Raw genomic sequence first — 16,075 nt, 5'->3', positions numbered from 1 at the left:
TGTGATCATAACATTAACCTTAAGTGCTTATTAGAATTCAACTTCCTCGTCCCTTTTACTTGGAGAATTTGATTCAATAGGATAGAAAGGAGCCAAACAGTTTGTACTTTTGGTAAATACCAAAGAATTTTGAAATAGTTCAAATTTTCATCTTTGAAAATATTGAAATTATATTTGATTAACCCCTTGTTGAAAGAAAGGGTGTTTTAATAAAGATAACATCATTATTAACATTTTAATGAGTGAAATATTTATTATTTTAAATTACACTAGCTTTTATGTTACCAAGCATGCAAGTGACATTAGTTTTTCAAACTACCATTGAATAAATTTAATATAAAGAATGAAAATCCTGAAATCATGAAAAATTAATTTTGGAAAGAATCTGAATGCTCTATATTCTATCAATAGCTCTTGTTTCATAGAATTGACCCGGTTAGCTCTGACTGAGAAGACTCTAATTGCCTGTTGAATGCACCACAGAATGTAATTACAATTTATGAGCTGCTTTATCAATATTCACATTCACCAAAATGTTGAAAATGAATATCAGCATCATTATTCCTATAAAGAAAGAGAGGAAACAATTAGAGTTTAAGGAAGAAATAAAGTACATTACACTTTAAAAAAATTAAAAAGGATATTAATAGAAAAACTGGTGAAATCCAAACAAATTCTGTAGATTAGTTAATACCGATAAACCAAAGTTAATTTGCTACTTTTGACATGTGTGCCAGGTTTCCATAAGGAGTTAATCTTAGGAGAAATTGGATAAAGGATACAAAAACTGGTACTATCTTTGAAATTTCTCTGTAAATCTAAAATTACTCCACCATAATTTTTTATTTAAAAGGGAATATTTTAAACTCCCAGTGTAGTATCACTGAGAAAATTACACTCAATGCTGTAAGTTCTACCATAGATTGTACAGATTGGAGTCATTTCTGTGATACAGAAATGTAGATAATGTGCATGCAGAATAGAGTTTGGATGTTAAACATAAAAACTCCAAAAATCTTTTCAATAAGGAGGATTTGAAAATGGAACAAGGTAGAGTGGCTGTGTTCCACTTGCAGAAGCAACTGGACTCTGCTTGCTCCTAGAGCCGGTTCCCATCTGGGCCCACTTCACTCTTCCTGTGCACTCAGTCCTGATTCAGGTTTGGGACCCACCCAGATCTGAGAGAGGAGAGACTGGAGACTATCTCAGCAGTCCTCCAGAAACACATGCCTCTTTGGGGATTAAATGTGCAAAGATTTTGTGAGAGGAAATACCCGCTGAGAGGAAATGAGGCAGGAGGTTGAAGGCTGGCTGAACCTTTAGACTGCAGACTGTCTCAGAGGAAGGAGGCAGAAAGGGAGATTAGATAGACGTGCTCTAGAATGCCCCACTCTCCAGGGAAGATTTGGAGGCTGTCATAGTGGCTCAGATGGTAAAGCATCTGCCTGCACTGTAGGAGACCCGAGTTTGATTCCTTGGTCGGAAAGATCCCCTTGAGAAGGGAATGGCAACCACTCCAGTATTCTTGTCTGGAAAATTGCATGGACAGAGGAACCTGGCAGACTACAGTTCATGGGATCACAAAGGGTCGGACATGACTGAGTGACTAACACACACAGAGAGTTTTTGAGACAGTCAACCTTGACAGGAGTCCCTTTCTAACATGAATGGGCTGATTTTGATAAATTTCTGAATTCAGTGGTCTGTTTGGTTCTTGAACAATTATGCTCCCTTCAGCTGGAAATCTGCAAGGGTCAATCACATGGCCACCACACAGAGCTGGGCTTTGGAATTACATTCTATTGGTTGTTAGTCTGCCATTAGTAACTCATAATTAAGTTAAATTAATTGTTTACACATTTGCACAATATCAATCAAAGTTATTGATAGCTCAAACACAAAATTACTTTCAGAAACAAGAACTTCACGGAAAGAAAAAAGAGTGGCCCCTAATATTTTACAGTGACCTTACAGTTATTTTCTATATATATATTGTGCCTTGGTACAATCAGCAACACAGATTTACCATCACCTTGTAATGATTTCTTCATACCTTGGAAGACCAAATATTTACTATCGTGTACTTACATCTTTTCATTGCAGAAAGTACATTCATTGCTGTAGGTTTTTGCATCACTGGCACAGATTGGATTGTATTCTCTGGTGCAAGCTTCTGTATACACTTTACAGTCTGGCTGTTAAATGCAGAGAAAACATAAAATTCATTAGGGAATGAAAGTCTGAGTAAAATTTGTTTAGTCTTGATATGAAGTACCATGCAAGAAAATTGGAAATATATTTTATATTTAGGTTTAAAAAAAATTATTTATTTATTTTTAGCCTTGCCGGGTCTTTGTTGCTATGTGGGCTTTTTCCAGCTGTCGTGAGTGAGGACTACTCTAGCTGCAGTTTGTGGGCTTCTGATTGTGGGGCTTCTCTTGTTGCAGCGCATGGACTCTAGGACATGTGGGCTTCAGTAGCTGTGGTTCCCAGGCTCTAGAGCACAGGCTCAATAGTTATGGCACGCAGGCTTAGTTGCTCTGTGGTATGTGGGATCTTCCCTGTTCAGGGATTGAACCCATGTCTCCTGAATTGGCAGACAGATTCTTTACCACTCGGAGAAGGCAATGACAACCCACTCCAGTCCTCTCACCTGGAAAATCCCATGGACGGAGGAGCCTGGTAGGCTGCAGTCCATGGGGTTGGGAAGAGTTGAATACGACTGAGCGACTTCCCTTTCTTTACCACTGGGTCACCAGGGAAGCAACCTATGTTTAGTTTTAAAAACTACTATCTATAACACTAGAACTTATAAAACTAACACACATCCCACTTAAAAGTAAAATATTATTGTCTTCATAAACCTGCTCTAATTTTTTAAAGAGGTCATAAAACTGGCTAAATGTGTTTTTGTAATTTAGTGACCATCATCTTCACTTTCCTTTCAAACTCAAGAAGAAATCATGAAATTAGATTGTTCTTTTTCTTATTCCCATTCTTGATAATTCCAACTAAATCTATGTGTTTGTGCATGTGTGTGTATATGTGTGTGTGTGTGTGTATATCTCTATCTATCTATCTATCTATACAGAAGATACAAATGCAGTTTGTTTACTGTTGACAGTTTTGGTAATTGACATAATAAAACATACTATATATCTGCTTATATCATCTACTTTTTAAACATGTGATTCTGTTTATTCAGATATTTAGAGCTATAGGTTTTTTTTTTTTTTTTACCTTTATGTAATATCATACTATGTGAATCTACAGAACTTTTTATCTTAAATATATATTTAGGTTGATTCTTTTTCCTTTGTTATGCTAAGATGAACACTACTACTCTAAACACCTTCAACCTTTCTCAGAAGCTTGTATGAAGCAACATTTATGCCCATTAATTAAATTTTTGTGTAACAGGATATGCACCTTTTTATGTTGTCTAGATAATGACAGATAGCTTTGTATGGCTAAGTTTCTATTTTTTGACCTTGTTGTAATACTGCTGCTGCTGCTGCTGCTAAGTCATCTCAGTCGTGTCCGACTCTGTGCGACCCCATAGACGGCAGCCCACCAAGCTCCCCTGTCCCTGGGATTCTCCAGGCAAGAGTATTGGAGTGGGTTGCCATTTCCTTCTCCAATGCATGAAAGTGAAAAGTGAAAGTGAAGTCGCTCAGTCGTGTCCAACTCTTAGCAACCCCATGGACTGCAGCCCTCCAGGCTCCTCCGTTCATGGGATTCTCCAGGCAAGAATACTGGAGTGGGTTGTCATTTCCTTCTCCGGTTGTAATACTATCTTTTTAGTTTTGGAAAGACCTCTCTGATGCACAATTTTTGATGAATTTTTCTGTTAAAATGTATAATATATGAAAGTTGATTGCTTATCTTTTTCAACCTGCACCTGTATTAACTTACCGGAAATCCGAAATCAGGTTCAAAATAAATTTCTGCAACCAACACATGGGTAAAAAAAGAAAGTTAAAAATGAAGGAGGAGTGGGGGAGGGGCAAGGGAGAGAGGGAGAGGAAGATGGAGAAGGAGGAGAAAGGGAAGGGGAGGAGAAGAAAGAAACAGAAGGAGTAGGGAGGGAGAGGAAGAGGAGGAGAAAGAGAAGAGGAGGAGAAGAAAGAAACAGAAGGAGTAGGGAGGGAGAAAGAGGAAGAGGAGGAGAAAGGGAAGAGGAGGAGAAGAAAGAAACAGAAGGGGAGAAAGAGGAAGAGGAGGAGAAAGGAAGGGGGAAAGAAGAATCAATTTTAGTAAATAAGGCCCATATTTATTAGTAGCAGAAACATGTGCACATAAAATATTAGAGACTCCACAACTAATGAAGCAAGACTTTCCTGCCATTAACAAAACAAAAAAAATCATAAAACAATACCAAATTTGGAAATATTTTATTATTATTTATTATTCAGTTATTGTAACTCTGTGAAAATTAATGCAACATATTTTTGAATTCCAAACAGCTTTCTTTGAAAGTATCATAAGGGATTCAGATTGAGTGATAATCAGAATATCAAGCAATACTAGATCTAGAAAAGATCATTTCTCCCCCTAGGTTTGCCTTTAACAATCTGACTGCCAGAAAGAAAAATAATATAGGTCATGTTCAATAGCTGTAGACAAAGAGCAAAATTCTAGTGCTCACTCTAACCCGCTCTACTCTGTCTCTACTTGTCCAAAACGGGAGATGAGAAAAAGCAACCCGCTGATGCCTTTTTCAAAAGACATTTGTAATATGCCCTTTTTCACTTTATCAGTTTAAGATTTACAAGCCCAGTAAAAAAACAACCTCCTTCATTCCTAGTTTAGAGAAGTTGTTTCCCATATTTTCTAAGATATGTAAAATATTTCACCTTGTACTGGAAAATTCACTCACCAGAATAAAGAGGAAATACCAAGGCAATGATGAAAATAGCTTTGATCCATGATAAAAAGAGAGACATTTTGTCAAGTCTGTGGAAGGAAACTGACATGTTTATAGCACAGAGACAAATTTCTATTTCTAGATGAAAGTGTCTTATGATATAGAAACCCCTCCAGCCCCAGATTCCTAATTATAGTGGGCTATTCCCTTCTCTCTTCCCTTAACCCACAGAAGCAGCATGACACACATGTGAACAGAAGGCCTTGGACAGACTTGCAAGAAATGCTAGAGCAGGTCCTCTTTGTCCACTTCAGAAGGAACCAACCTTTGACTCAGCCCACAAGGAGCCTGGCTGCATTTAAAGAAGTACGTGCTTAGGAAGTTCAGTTTTTCCTCAGAAAATAGAAAGTTATTTCAGGAAGGACTGACCTGGAGCGGTCCTCACTGCAGTGTGACACACCAGGGCTGCCTTCATAGCATCCCCGCCTGACCTACCTGACACAGAGAAGGTGGTAGAAAGCAAGGGCAGCAGCTCCAGGGACTGCGCCTGTTTCTATCTCCTTTTCTTAACCACTTTCCCCAGCCGAGCAGTCTCCCTCATTGGGCCGTTGGTGAGGAGCCTTGTTGGGGGAAACAGATGGTCCTCGGCAGATAAGACTCTGAGGTTTTCTGTATTCTTCCTCACAAAGATCTCACACAGATCATCTCTCTATAGGAGGTCTGGAGCAGTTTTATCTGATGAACCCAGAACTATGAGGAGAGGAAAAAGAAATACAAAAAATGATAGATCTTAAGATAGAGAAGAGATGTGGAAACTTTTCAGGCTATTGAGTTACAGAGAACAAGAGAATCAAAGTCAGAAGAGTCTTGTGAACTATAATCAAACACATGCTGAGAGCCTCTATTTCGTGACAGAGCACTGTAGACTTAAGATTTATTGTAAATTTAAACTCTCCTTAAAGTTTAAATTTAAACGTTTTATGTTGATAATTGTAGATTTATTACATAGAGTTGTCAGAAATAAGAGAGATTCTCCTGTATCTTTTAACAAGTTTCTCCCAGTGGGAATGTCTTATAGGATTACAGTACAAAGTCCCCACCAGGAATTGACATCAGCTGGAGACCTTTTATCAGTGTTGGTTATCAACACCAAGACTGTGAATCAATTGTTGAATATATGAGATCTGGGCAATGGTATGTTTGCAAAGCTCCCAGATGAGTATTGGGACAGTTTTGGAACCCCGAACTTACATAATGTTATATGTCAACTATATCTCAATAAAACTAAAGAAAATAAAAGAAGGCTCATTGGAGTGAGGTTGAGTCCACGTGGAGCAATGCCTTAAATTCTATATTAAATAAGGTAAGTGGGTGACATTGGAGGCTTTGAAGTAGGGTAATATTTAATCAGCTATTGTCTCCCTAATTAATGAATCTCCTTCACTGATTTCTAGAAAAAGTTCTGTCAGTTGAAAGACTTGAATTCAAATTCAAATACTACCACTGAGTAACCATGACACACTATTTAGAATTTCTAATATAAAAATTCTTTATTTTAAATAGGGAACTGACACTTCCTGCCTCTTAGATGTCAGGGATAAAATATTAAGATAATCTGCCTTCAGGTTTGGAATAGACTTACATTTGCCACCCTAATCTAACTTGCCTTTTATAGCTGTGGAGAAAGGTAGGATTTAGAAAGGAAACTTTGAATGTAGCAGTGCTCCGTTCCAACTGAATCGGAGAATACAAACTCTGATGAGTGCAGAAAGTGCTCTATCATTACATGACAGTGAATATTACTCTTGCAGTAGCTCTGAATTATTTACATAACTACAACCAGAGGTGTCTGCAGTGCACCAGTCCTTCTGGTGCAGGACATTTGAGGAAAAGTAAATTGAAGTTTAGAATTGAAATGTCTTCATGTTGCACACACTAGATCTCTCCTTTTATATATGTGTGTCAGCAGAGATTAAAAGCAGAAGAGACTGCCTATGAATCACAGCAGGCTACAATATTTTCATTTTTTACCTAGCCAGTAAAGGGAATGTTAGATGTGAATTAAAAGTTCCATAAAGATTAAAAAGAACATATTACTCAACTTGAACCAGAGGTAAGAAAAATACTCTGTATTTAACATAATAGGGGTATTAAAAGAGAGAGAAAAATAGGAAGTAAAAGCAGTCTCTAGTCTTTCTGGTGTCACTGCCCCATATGTTCTGGGCAAAGTAACCCAGCATTTGGGCAATAACAAGAAAGAGCTACTGAATTGACATGTAAAACAGCAACTAAGACGCACGTGTGAACTTCCACTGGTCACTGAACAAAGTGCTTTTTGTTTGGGGGATCTTTTGTTTTTTTGGAAACTTTATTCTGTTAGAGAGGGAATTATAAAAGTCTCCATTTGCCAGTATTTCAAAGGACGCTGAAGTCTTCTAGTCTGCTTGTTGTCCTTTTTTTGACTCAACTTACTGGGTGCCATATAGCATGCTTTAAAAGACACCTCAGGCTGTGGTCAATACAAATGTCTGGACAAGAGCAACTCTTACCTCACTTGTCCAGGACAATAAAACCCAGAATATTATGAGAATATTTGTTCTGCATCAAGACATTGCAGTTTCTTCTAAGGAAAGTGGAAGTGCAAGTCGCTCAGTTGTGTCCGACTCTTTGCGACCCCATGCACTGCGCAATCTGTGGAATTCTCCAGGCCAGAAGACTGGAGTGGGTGACCTTTCCCTTCTCCGGGGGGATCTTCTCAACCCAGGGATTGAGCCCAGGTCTCCTTTAAGGAATAGCATTCTAAATGCAAGAATCATTTTACTAAACATAGTATGCCACCATTTTATGTTCAAGATTATACTTAAATTATGTCAGATATGACTTCAATAGCAAGCCAGAACTTTCAAACAGAGGTGACAAAAGTATTTGCCTGATGAACAATTTATACTCAGTTATAGGAATATCTAATCCAATAGCTGAATTATTAATTATCAAAAGACCAAAAAGACCGTAAAATAACATTTTTACTTTAAATAAATTTGGGAGATAATTTTCCTTTAGGGATTCAGAAATGCCTGCATATCTTTTTAATTGTATAGAGTCACAACTCTGGGTTGTTACATCCACTAAAAGTTATTCAGTGAAATTCAGATCTAGAGCTTATCAATCCTATTGTTCTAAATTGAAAAAAAAAAAAAAAAAAAAACCTGCTTTTTTTTTTTTAAACCAGAGGTAGATAACACAACAGAACTGGGTTTAGATAATACAACTATTAAAAAGGGTGACTGAATTTTGAAATTATTTCTTACACTTATTAAATTATCATTTGTATACAGTATAACTCAACTTTCATAGTTGTATAGTTCTATAAATTTAGACAAGCTTATTGTAATTGTGTAAGCACCACCACAATAAAAATATAGGATATCTCTTTAACTCCCCCAATTTCCCTTCTGCTGTTTTGTAATCAATTCGTTCCCCTTCTCCTAGCATTTGGGGACCACTAATCTGATTTCTGTTTACTATATTTGACCAATTTTATGTCAGAATAGATGTAGATTCATAAAAGATGTAGAAGCAATATAGTCAGGTCCTATTTTGTCTTACTGATCTTCCTCAGTGATAAAGTCTTACATACTCACAATACAGAGGAAATGAGCAAATTGACATGGTATACTACTGTTAACTGAATTATGTACCTTATTTGGATTTCAACATTTGATAAAGGAACTCTTAATTATTTGATGCATAGTTCTATGGAAAGTGTTTCATGTACAGATTAATATAACTACTACCATATTCAGGATGTAGAATTCAGTCATCACAAATAAGCTCCCTCTTGCTTCCCCTTGATACTCTCTCACCAACCATAACCACTGCCATTCATTCCTCTTTTCTTCATCATTATAATTTTGCAATTTGGTTAGTAATATATGAATAGAGCCATAAAATAAAAAAGATTTTGAGGTTGAATTTTTAACTCCTGATTATAATGTAGCTGATCATAATGTGTCCACTTGGATTGGTGTATACATCTTTAGTCTGTTCCTCTTTATTTCTGAATAATTTTTTTAAACTTTTTATTTTATATTGGAGTATAGTCGATTAACAAACAGTGTTGTGATAGTTTCAGATGAACAGTGAAGGGACTCAACTGTACATATACTTGTAGCCATTCTCCTCCAAACTCCCCTCTCTGGGCAGTATTGTATTGTACAGATGTACCATAATTTATCTGTTCTCCCATTGAAGGACATTTGAGTTGTTTCCCATTTGGGGATATTATTTTTAAAATGCTTTTAGGAAGATTCAGGCTCAGGATTTTGTATAAATCTAAGTTTTGCTTTGTACAGGGTAAATGTCTAGGAGTACCATTCTTGAGTCATATGGCAAGTGTATGCTTAATTTTTTAGAATCTGCCAAGCTGATTTTTGAAGTATGTATACACTGCACCTGGCAATACATGATAAAACAATTCTTCCATATCCTTGACAGGATTACCTACTGCTAGTATTGTTTATTCTTGCCAATCGAATAGGCATGCAGAGGTATCTCACTGTGGCTTTAATTTGCATTTTTCTCATGGTTAATATCTTTTCCATGTGCTTCTTTTCCTTTCAAATGCATGCACATTGACACACACACACAGGGCTGGTTGTGTTCTTACTGTTGAGTTTACAGAGGCCTATATTCTGGGTACACATCTCTTTCAGATACTTGATTTTCACCCTTTCCCTCCAGCTCTGTTACTGGACTTTTCATCTTTGTAACAGAGTCTTTCCCAGAGCAGAGTTTTTAAATTTAATGAAGTCAATTTATGATATGTTTTTTAAAATAAATTATGTTTTTGTTTAACCTCTAAGAACTCTTAATTTAACTGTAGATCAGTAATAGTTTCTTCTATGTTCTCTTATAAAAGGTTTTTATAAGAAAATAATTTCATTTTTACATTTAAACACTTAAATTTGTTTCATTTTGGTTTACTCTTTTAGTAAAGTTGTGGGGTATTTGCAGATTCATTATTTGACTGCTCACGTTTAACACTTCTAACACCATTTGGTGAAAACATGCCTGCTAAGTATGTTCATTAAATTTCCTCAAGACAGTTTGTAAACTAATTAAGATATGCTTCACTGTCATTGACTGAAGATAGAGATCAAAATCCTTAAGTCATAAGATCTTAGAACTGATCAGGACTTTGAATATCTACATTCCTGTTTTCTCTAGAAGGATTCATTCACCTGGTTTAGGAATATAAGAGCCTGAATTATGAAGAGTACTTATAGAATCTGCTGCAAAATGGAGTAAAAATAAAAGACATACTATTATGTAGCTCCATCAAAAATTTCCATCTTCATAGAGTTCTGTACACTTTTCCTTCAGAGAAAGATGAGTTACAGAAAAAGCAAAAGAAATAAAAGAACACAAACTCCCAGGACATCTACAAAGTGTTTCTCAATAAGGAGGATTTGAACTTAGATACAGTGAAGAGGTTGTGCTCCATTTCCTCCAGCAGCTGATCCTCACTGGCTCCCTGTCCCTGCACACATCCTCTCCCCTTTGGGGTGGAGTATCTCTTGATACTTCCTATACGCTCAGTCCTGACTCAGGACTCAGACCTGACCTAAGAAAGGGAAGGCTTTACATACCGTATTATTCTAAGTCCAAGAAACAGATGCAATTTACAGATTAAAAGTGCAAAAATTTTGCAAGAGGAAATCCCTATATAGGATGGAGGGGAGGGGTGGAATGGGGAGAGAGACAGAAAGGGTGTCAGAGTTTGAGATCACAAACTCCTTCAGGGTGAAGGAGTGAGGGATGAGTGGTTGGAGTCCTAGACCACCCTGAATGGTAAGAAAGATTTGGAAAGTTTTCATGGAGCTCATGAGACAAGTTAACCATCCAGAGAGTCCTTTTCTAGTATGGATGGGCCCACTGTGATGGATTTGAGTTCAGCAGTCAGTAGGGTTCTTTGCCTAGGGTCAGTAAGTATAACAGTATGCCATGTAAATAATGAAATGCCAAGGTCAAGAGCAGGAAGGAAAAAAAAAAGACTCATAATAAAAGGTACAGAGGATCAGTAAAGAAGGGCAAAACATACAGAATTTGAAGGCTACTATAAAGATTGTGGTCACAATCCTTCATAGGATTGCCGTGGACCCTAGATGTATTAGAAGTACTTTATGAAAGATATGATAAGATTGACCCCTAAAAAATATTCCTCTGGTTATAACAGTAGAATAAAAAAAATGGCTGGATGGATATAGATAAAATACTTAGGAAATCATTGCAATAGTCTTGAGTAAGAGAACAGAGTATCTTACACTTATTTGGTTGATACTAAAGATCATTGCATCTGGTCTCATCACTTCATGGCAAATAGATGGGGAAACAGTGGAAACAGTGTCAGACTTGATTTTTGGGGGCTCCAAAATCACTGCAGATGATGATTACAGCCATGAAATTAAAAGACGCTTACTCCTTGGAAAAAAAGTTATGACCAACCTAGATAGCATATTGAAAAAAAGAGACATTACTTTGCCAACAAAGGTCCATCTAGTAAAGGCTATGGTTTTTCCAGTAGTCATATATGGATGTGAGAGTTGGACTGTGAAGAAAGCTGAGCACCAAAGAATTGATGCTTTTGAACTGTGATGTTGGAGAAGACTCTTGAGAGTCCCTTGGACTGCATAGAGATCCAACCAGTCCATTCTAAAGGAGATCAGTCCTGGGTGTTCTTTGGAAGGAATGATGCTAAAACTGAAACTCCAGTACTTTGGCCACCTCATGTGAAAAGTTGACTCATTGGAAAAGACTCTGATGCTGGGAGGGATTAGGGGCAGGAGGAGAAGGGGATGACAGAGGATGAGATGGCTGGATGGCATCACTGACTCGATGGACGTGAGTTTGAGTGAACTCCGGGAGTTGGTGATGGACAGGGAGGCCTGGTGTGCTGCGATTCATGGGGTCGCAAAGAGTCAGACACGACTGAGCGACTGAACTGAACTGAACTGAGAGACATAATAATTGACTTTGAGAGACAACACTGTTGGTGAGGTGGACAAGAGGCTGCATCAAGGAGATTCAGAATTTCTGACTTGTGTAATCAGCTGTGTGGTTGTACCACCCGATGATTTTTAAACCTTGTAAGTGAAGCACATTGCAGTGGAGCAGGAGAAGGATATTAGTTAAGTTTTGACATTCTGAGTTTAAAAGATTCAAAATAATGTTTTGAAGTTGAGACAGCCATGTGCAAATATCATAGGTCAGTGAACATGTATTTTAAAAATTCTGCTGCTGCTGCTGCTAAGTCGCTTCAGTCGTGTCCGACTCTGTGCGACCCCAGAGACGGCAGCCCACCAGGCTCCCCCGTCCCTGGGATTCTCCAGGCAAGAATACTGGAGTGGGTTGCCATTTCCTTCTCCAATGCATGAAGGTGAAAAGTGAAAGTGAAGTCGCTCAGTCGTGTCCGACTCTTAGCAACCCCATGGACTGCAGCCCACCAGGCTCCTCCGCCCATGGGATTTTCCAGGCAAGAATTCTGGACACAGATAAAAATATATGAGTGAAAAAACATTTTTTTTTTAGTGTATGAGTATTCTTTATGGATACAAGTTGTAATTGAATTGTCTGCTATTGTTGATGAGATCATTATCAATAGAGTGTAGTGTATGTACATTATGTGTATATATATATATATATAATTACATGCTAAGACAGAGATCTGAGGAAATTCAGAATCACTGGCTGATAGAGGACATTAAGGCTGGAAAAATAAAGGTTAAAAACAGTTTAAGTATAAGGAAAAAAATTATATGTATATATACATACACTAATACAGGAGAGATAATAATCCCAAATAAAAATAAATTTCTCTATTAAAAAAAGGAAATAGCTTTGGACTGAAAAAGTTAAGAAAACGTATATTTTGTTTACCTTCTGGGGGCCAGGAAAGGGGTGATTTAAAAAAGAAAACCCAGAACTCCCCAGTGGTCCATTGGTTAGGGCTTGGTGTTTTTCCTGCGGGAATCAATCCCTGGCCAGGGAACTAAGATCCCACAAGCTGCACACGGTGACCAAGAAACAACAAAACCACCTCACTCTTGCGTTGAAATCATGTTTCTCATACTTACTTTATATTTAAAGGACCACAAAAGCACAACGGTCTAAAAAATCACTTACGAAAATGCTCCTCGATCGCTCATTTTGTTTGTATTTTTATGTATCTTATAGGCTTCCTGACCTTGGAGAATTGGCCTTGTGCAGGAGAAGTCCTAGGTATCCCAGCAGCACACACCGCTCTCCTCACCCGGGCTGTGTGCTCTAGGGCTTCCCTCTGAGGGCGGGGTGGGCCTTCTGTTACAGCAAGCTGACTGTGTGGGCGGGGCTGTAGGCGGGGCTGGCCCCAGGCCCAGCCTTGTGCAGGAGCCGGGTCACAAGAGGGCTCTGGGACTAGTGCAGTCTTAGGGTCCTGAAGACTCCGGGACTGTTGCTCGCCTACTGGTGGGTGAAGCCAGGTCCTGGGGTTAATGCTGGATGATTGGCAGGCAGAGCTGAGTCCTAGAGTCTGGTTGCAGGACCCAGGGGTCCCAGAGCCAGTGTCAGTGCCTGGTAGTAGAGGGCTGGTTCCTGACATAGTTGGACTTGGGGTCTGGGGTATCCTGAAGCTTGTGTTGAACTGCAGTTGGGCAGGACCAGGGCCCAGCTGGTTCCAGAGCAGGGTCTGACTTTCTATGGGCAGGCCGGTCTGCAGGTTATAGGATTGTGGTGGTATCTGCCCCCTGGAGGGTGAGGCTGCTCCAGAGGCATGGGCCGGCTTCCTGGAGGGCAGGGCCAGGGCCCAGGGGATTCTGGGACTGCTCCTGCGCACTGGTAAATAGAGCTGAGTCCTGGCTCTCAGGTGGGCAGGGTGCTGTGTCCAGAGGGCTCTGTGGGCTCAGAGATTCTTTCTTCAGTGGGTCTGCTGAAGGGTGGGACTGTATTCACATCCAGTTAGTTGCTTGGCCTGAGACATCTCAGCACTGGTGCCTGCGGGCTGTTGGGTGGGGCCAGGTCTTGGCAGTAATAAAAGTGAAGGGAGGATTCTGCAATGGCTCCTACCAGCGCTGGAGCTCCCAAGAATGGCTGCTGCCACTGTCTCCATCCCCAGGCTGAGCTGCAGCTCCCTACTCTCTCCGTCCGCCTCTCCAGGAGACTCTCCAAGACCAGCAGGTAGGTTCAGGCCAGGCTCCTGGTCAAGTCACTACTTTTGCCCTGAGCCAGAGCCTGTGTAATCTTGTGTACTCCCTTTTCCAGTGAAGTCTATGAACCCCAGTCCTGTTTATATACCTAACAGAGTAGTATTCAGCCATTAAAAGAATATAATGTTGCCATTTGCAAGAACATGGGTGGACTTGGATGGTATTATGCTAAATGAAATGTCAGACAGAGAAAGTCAAATATTGTATGATAGCACTTATATGTGGAATCTGAAAACTACAACAAACTAGTGAATATAGCAAGAAAAAAATCAGACTCACAGATATAGAGAACAAACTGATGGTTACCAGTGGGGAGAAAGAAGGGGGGCAAGATAGAGGTAGAAGATTAAGAGGTATTAATATAACCTATTATGTATAAAATAATCTACCTCCTATTAAAAATACATGAAAATTTTTCTTTTTTTAACATTTTATTTATTATTTATTTACTTATTTTTATTTTATTTTATTTTTTAACTTTACAATATTGTATTGGTTTTGCCATATAGCAACATGAATCTGCCACAGGTGTACACGTGTTAAGGATATACTGTAAAACACAGATAGTACAGTCATTATTTTATAATAAATGAAGTATAAACTTTAAAAATTGTGAAACACCATATTCACACTTGTAACATATATATATTATACATCAACCATACTTCAGTTAAGAAAAAAAGTGTTCCATAAAGCAAAAAATTAAGACACTTATGGGACAGCTGGTTCTATTTCACAGATAAGTAAATTAGGACTCAAGGGTAGTGAATTACCTGGTCAGCATTGTAAAGTCAGCTCAAAGTTTTTGTACATTTTCTCAAATAATTTATAATCGCAATCTATCCATGAGAAAATTACCACATAAATCTCAAATGAGAAACATTCTACAAAATAGCTGACCCGTGCTATATAAGACTATCAAAGCCTTCAAAATAAGGAAAGTCTAGAACCTTGGTAGTAAAAACAGTTGATAGATATGATGATCACCTGAGGAGTTTAATAAACAGCACCTGGTCTCCTCCTCAGATCGTGATTCAGGTGCTCTGCCTTAGATCTTGGGCATTGATCTTTAAACGTATCCAAGCTAAATATGTGGCTACAGTTGGGGGTAACAGAATGAGAGGTAGAAATATCTCTGGAACCCCATTTCAGCCAGTTTTTACTACTGTGAACCAGAGGTTTTATATTTAATAGAAGCATAAACTTTTCTGCAGCTTGCTTTATTTACCTAAGATAAGCTGGGCTTTTTCAATCCAAAAAGAAAATTATTCTTTGGAAATATTAATGAGATGCCTTTAGTGCTACGTGTTAATTAGTTTAAGCATCCATATTAATGGAAATCTCATTTCACTCATGCTCAGAAAGATTTAATTTTTCCATTGCCTGTTGGAAGAAATCTTTATTCCAGCTTTTGCTTCATCCAGCCCAGTGTTTCTCATGATGTACTCTGCATATAAGTTAAATAAGCAGGGTGACAATATACAGTCTTGACGTACTCCTTTCTCAATTTGGGAAATTAAGATTGCTGGGAGAAATATCAATAACCTCATGTATGCAGGATGACACCACCCTTTTGGCAGAAAATGAAGAACTACAGAGCCTCTTGATGAAAGTGAAAGAGGAGAGTGAAAAAGTTGGCTTAAAGCTCAACATTCAGAAAACTAACATCATGGCATCTGGTCCCATCGCTTCATGGCAAACAGATGGGGAAACAGTGGCAGATTTCATTTTCTTGGGCTCCAAAATCACTGCAGATGGTGACTGCAGCCATGAAATAAAAAGATGCTTGCTCCTTGGAAAAAAAGTTATGACCAACCTAGATAGCACGTTAAAAAGTAGAGACATTACTTTGCCAACAAAGATCCATCTAGTCAAGGCTATGGTTTTTCCCGTAGCCATGTGTGGGTGTGAGAGTTGGACTATAAAGAAAGCTGAGTGCCAAAGAATTGATGCTTTTGAACTGTGGTGT

At 38.5% G+C, this 16,075-nt stretch overlaps 1 protein-coding gene and 1 long non-coding RNA gene across 17 annotated transcripts in view; one reads left to right on the top strand and one right to left on the bottom strand.

Annotated features, from left to right (window-relative positions):
• Positions 1-306: 306 nt before the first annotated feature.
• Positions 307-13,549, bottom strand: LOC147369631 (acrosin inhibitor 1). Of its 6 annotated transcripts, none has more exons than XM_086412268.1 (6): positions 13,110-13,241; positions 5,297-5,617; positions 4,880-4,956; positions 3,916-3,947; positions 2,089-2,195; positions 307-564 (listed from the first exon to the last, which is right to left on the bottom strand). In XM_086412268.1, the coding sequence occupies exons 3-6, from the start codon at positions 4,944-4,946 to the stop codon at positions 513-515; spliced, it is 258 nt and encodes an 85-aa protein (XP_086268394.1). In that variant the 5' UTR covers positions 4,947-4,956; positions 5,297-5,617; positions 13,110-13,241; the 3' UTR covers positions 307-512. The 6 variants fall into 6 exon arrangements, with proteins under 6 accessions (XP_086268394.1, XP_086268392.1, XP_086268393.1 ...); XM_086412266.1 differs by having other exon boundaries at positions 5,363-5,617; XM_086412267.1 differs by having other exon boundaries at positions 5,363-5,617; positions 13,049-13,204.
• LOC147369625 (uncharacterized) overlaps positions 13,242-16,075 on the top strand; it is a 151,551-nt gene continuing 148,717 nt past the window's right edge. For 6 of the 11 annotated variants that reach the window (XR_015167659.1, XR_015167651.1, XR_015167653.1 and 3 more), the window contains exon 1: positions 13,539-14,077. This is a non-coding gene — a long non-coding RNA (uncharacterized LOC147369625). Of the gene's footprint in view, positions 13,370-13,538; positions 14,078-16,075 lie in introns of those variants that run through there. The other 5 variants (XR_015167654.1, XR_015167656.1, XR_015167655.1 and 2 more) reach the window with 2 other exon arrangements.

Source organism: Bos grunniens, chromosome 7 (genome assembly GCF_055505025.1).
Source record: "Bos grunniens cultivar Pamir isolate PY7600 chromosome 7, Bosgru_T2T1.0, whole genome shotgun sequence".
Taxonomy (NCBI): domain Eukaryota; kingdom Metazoa; phylum Chordata; class Mammalia; order Artiodactyla; family Bovidae; genus Bos; species Bos grunniens.
Note: the sequence above shows the minus strand (reverse complement) of the source record. Positions and strands in the feature narration are given on the sequence as shown.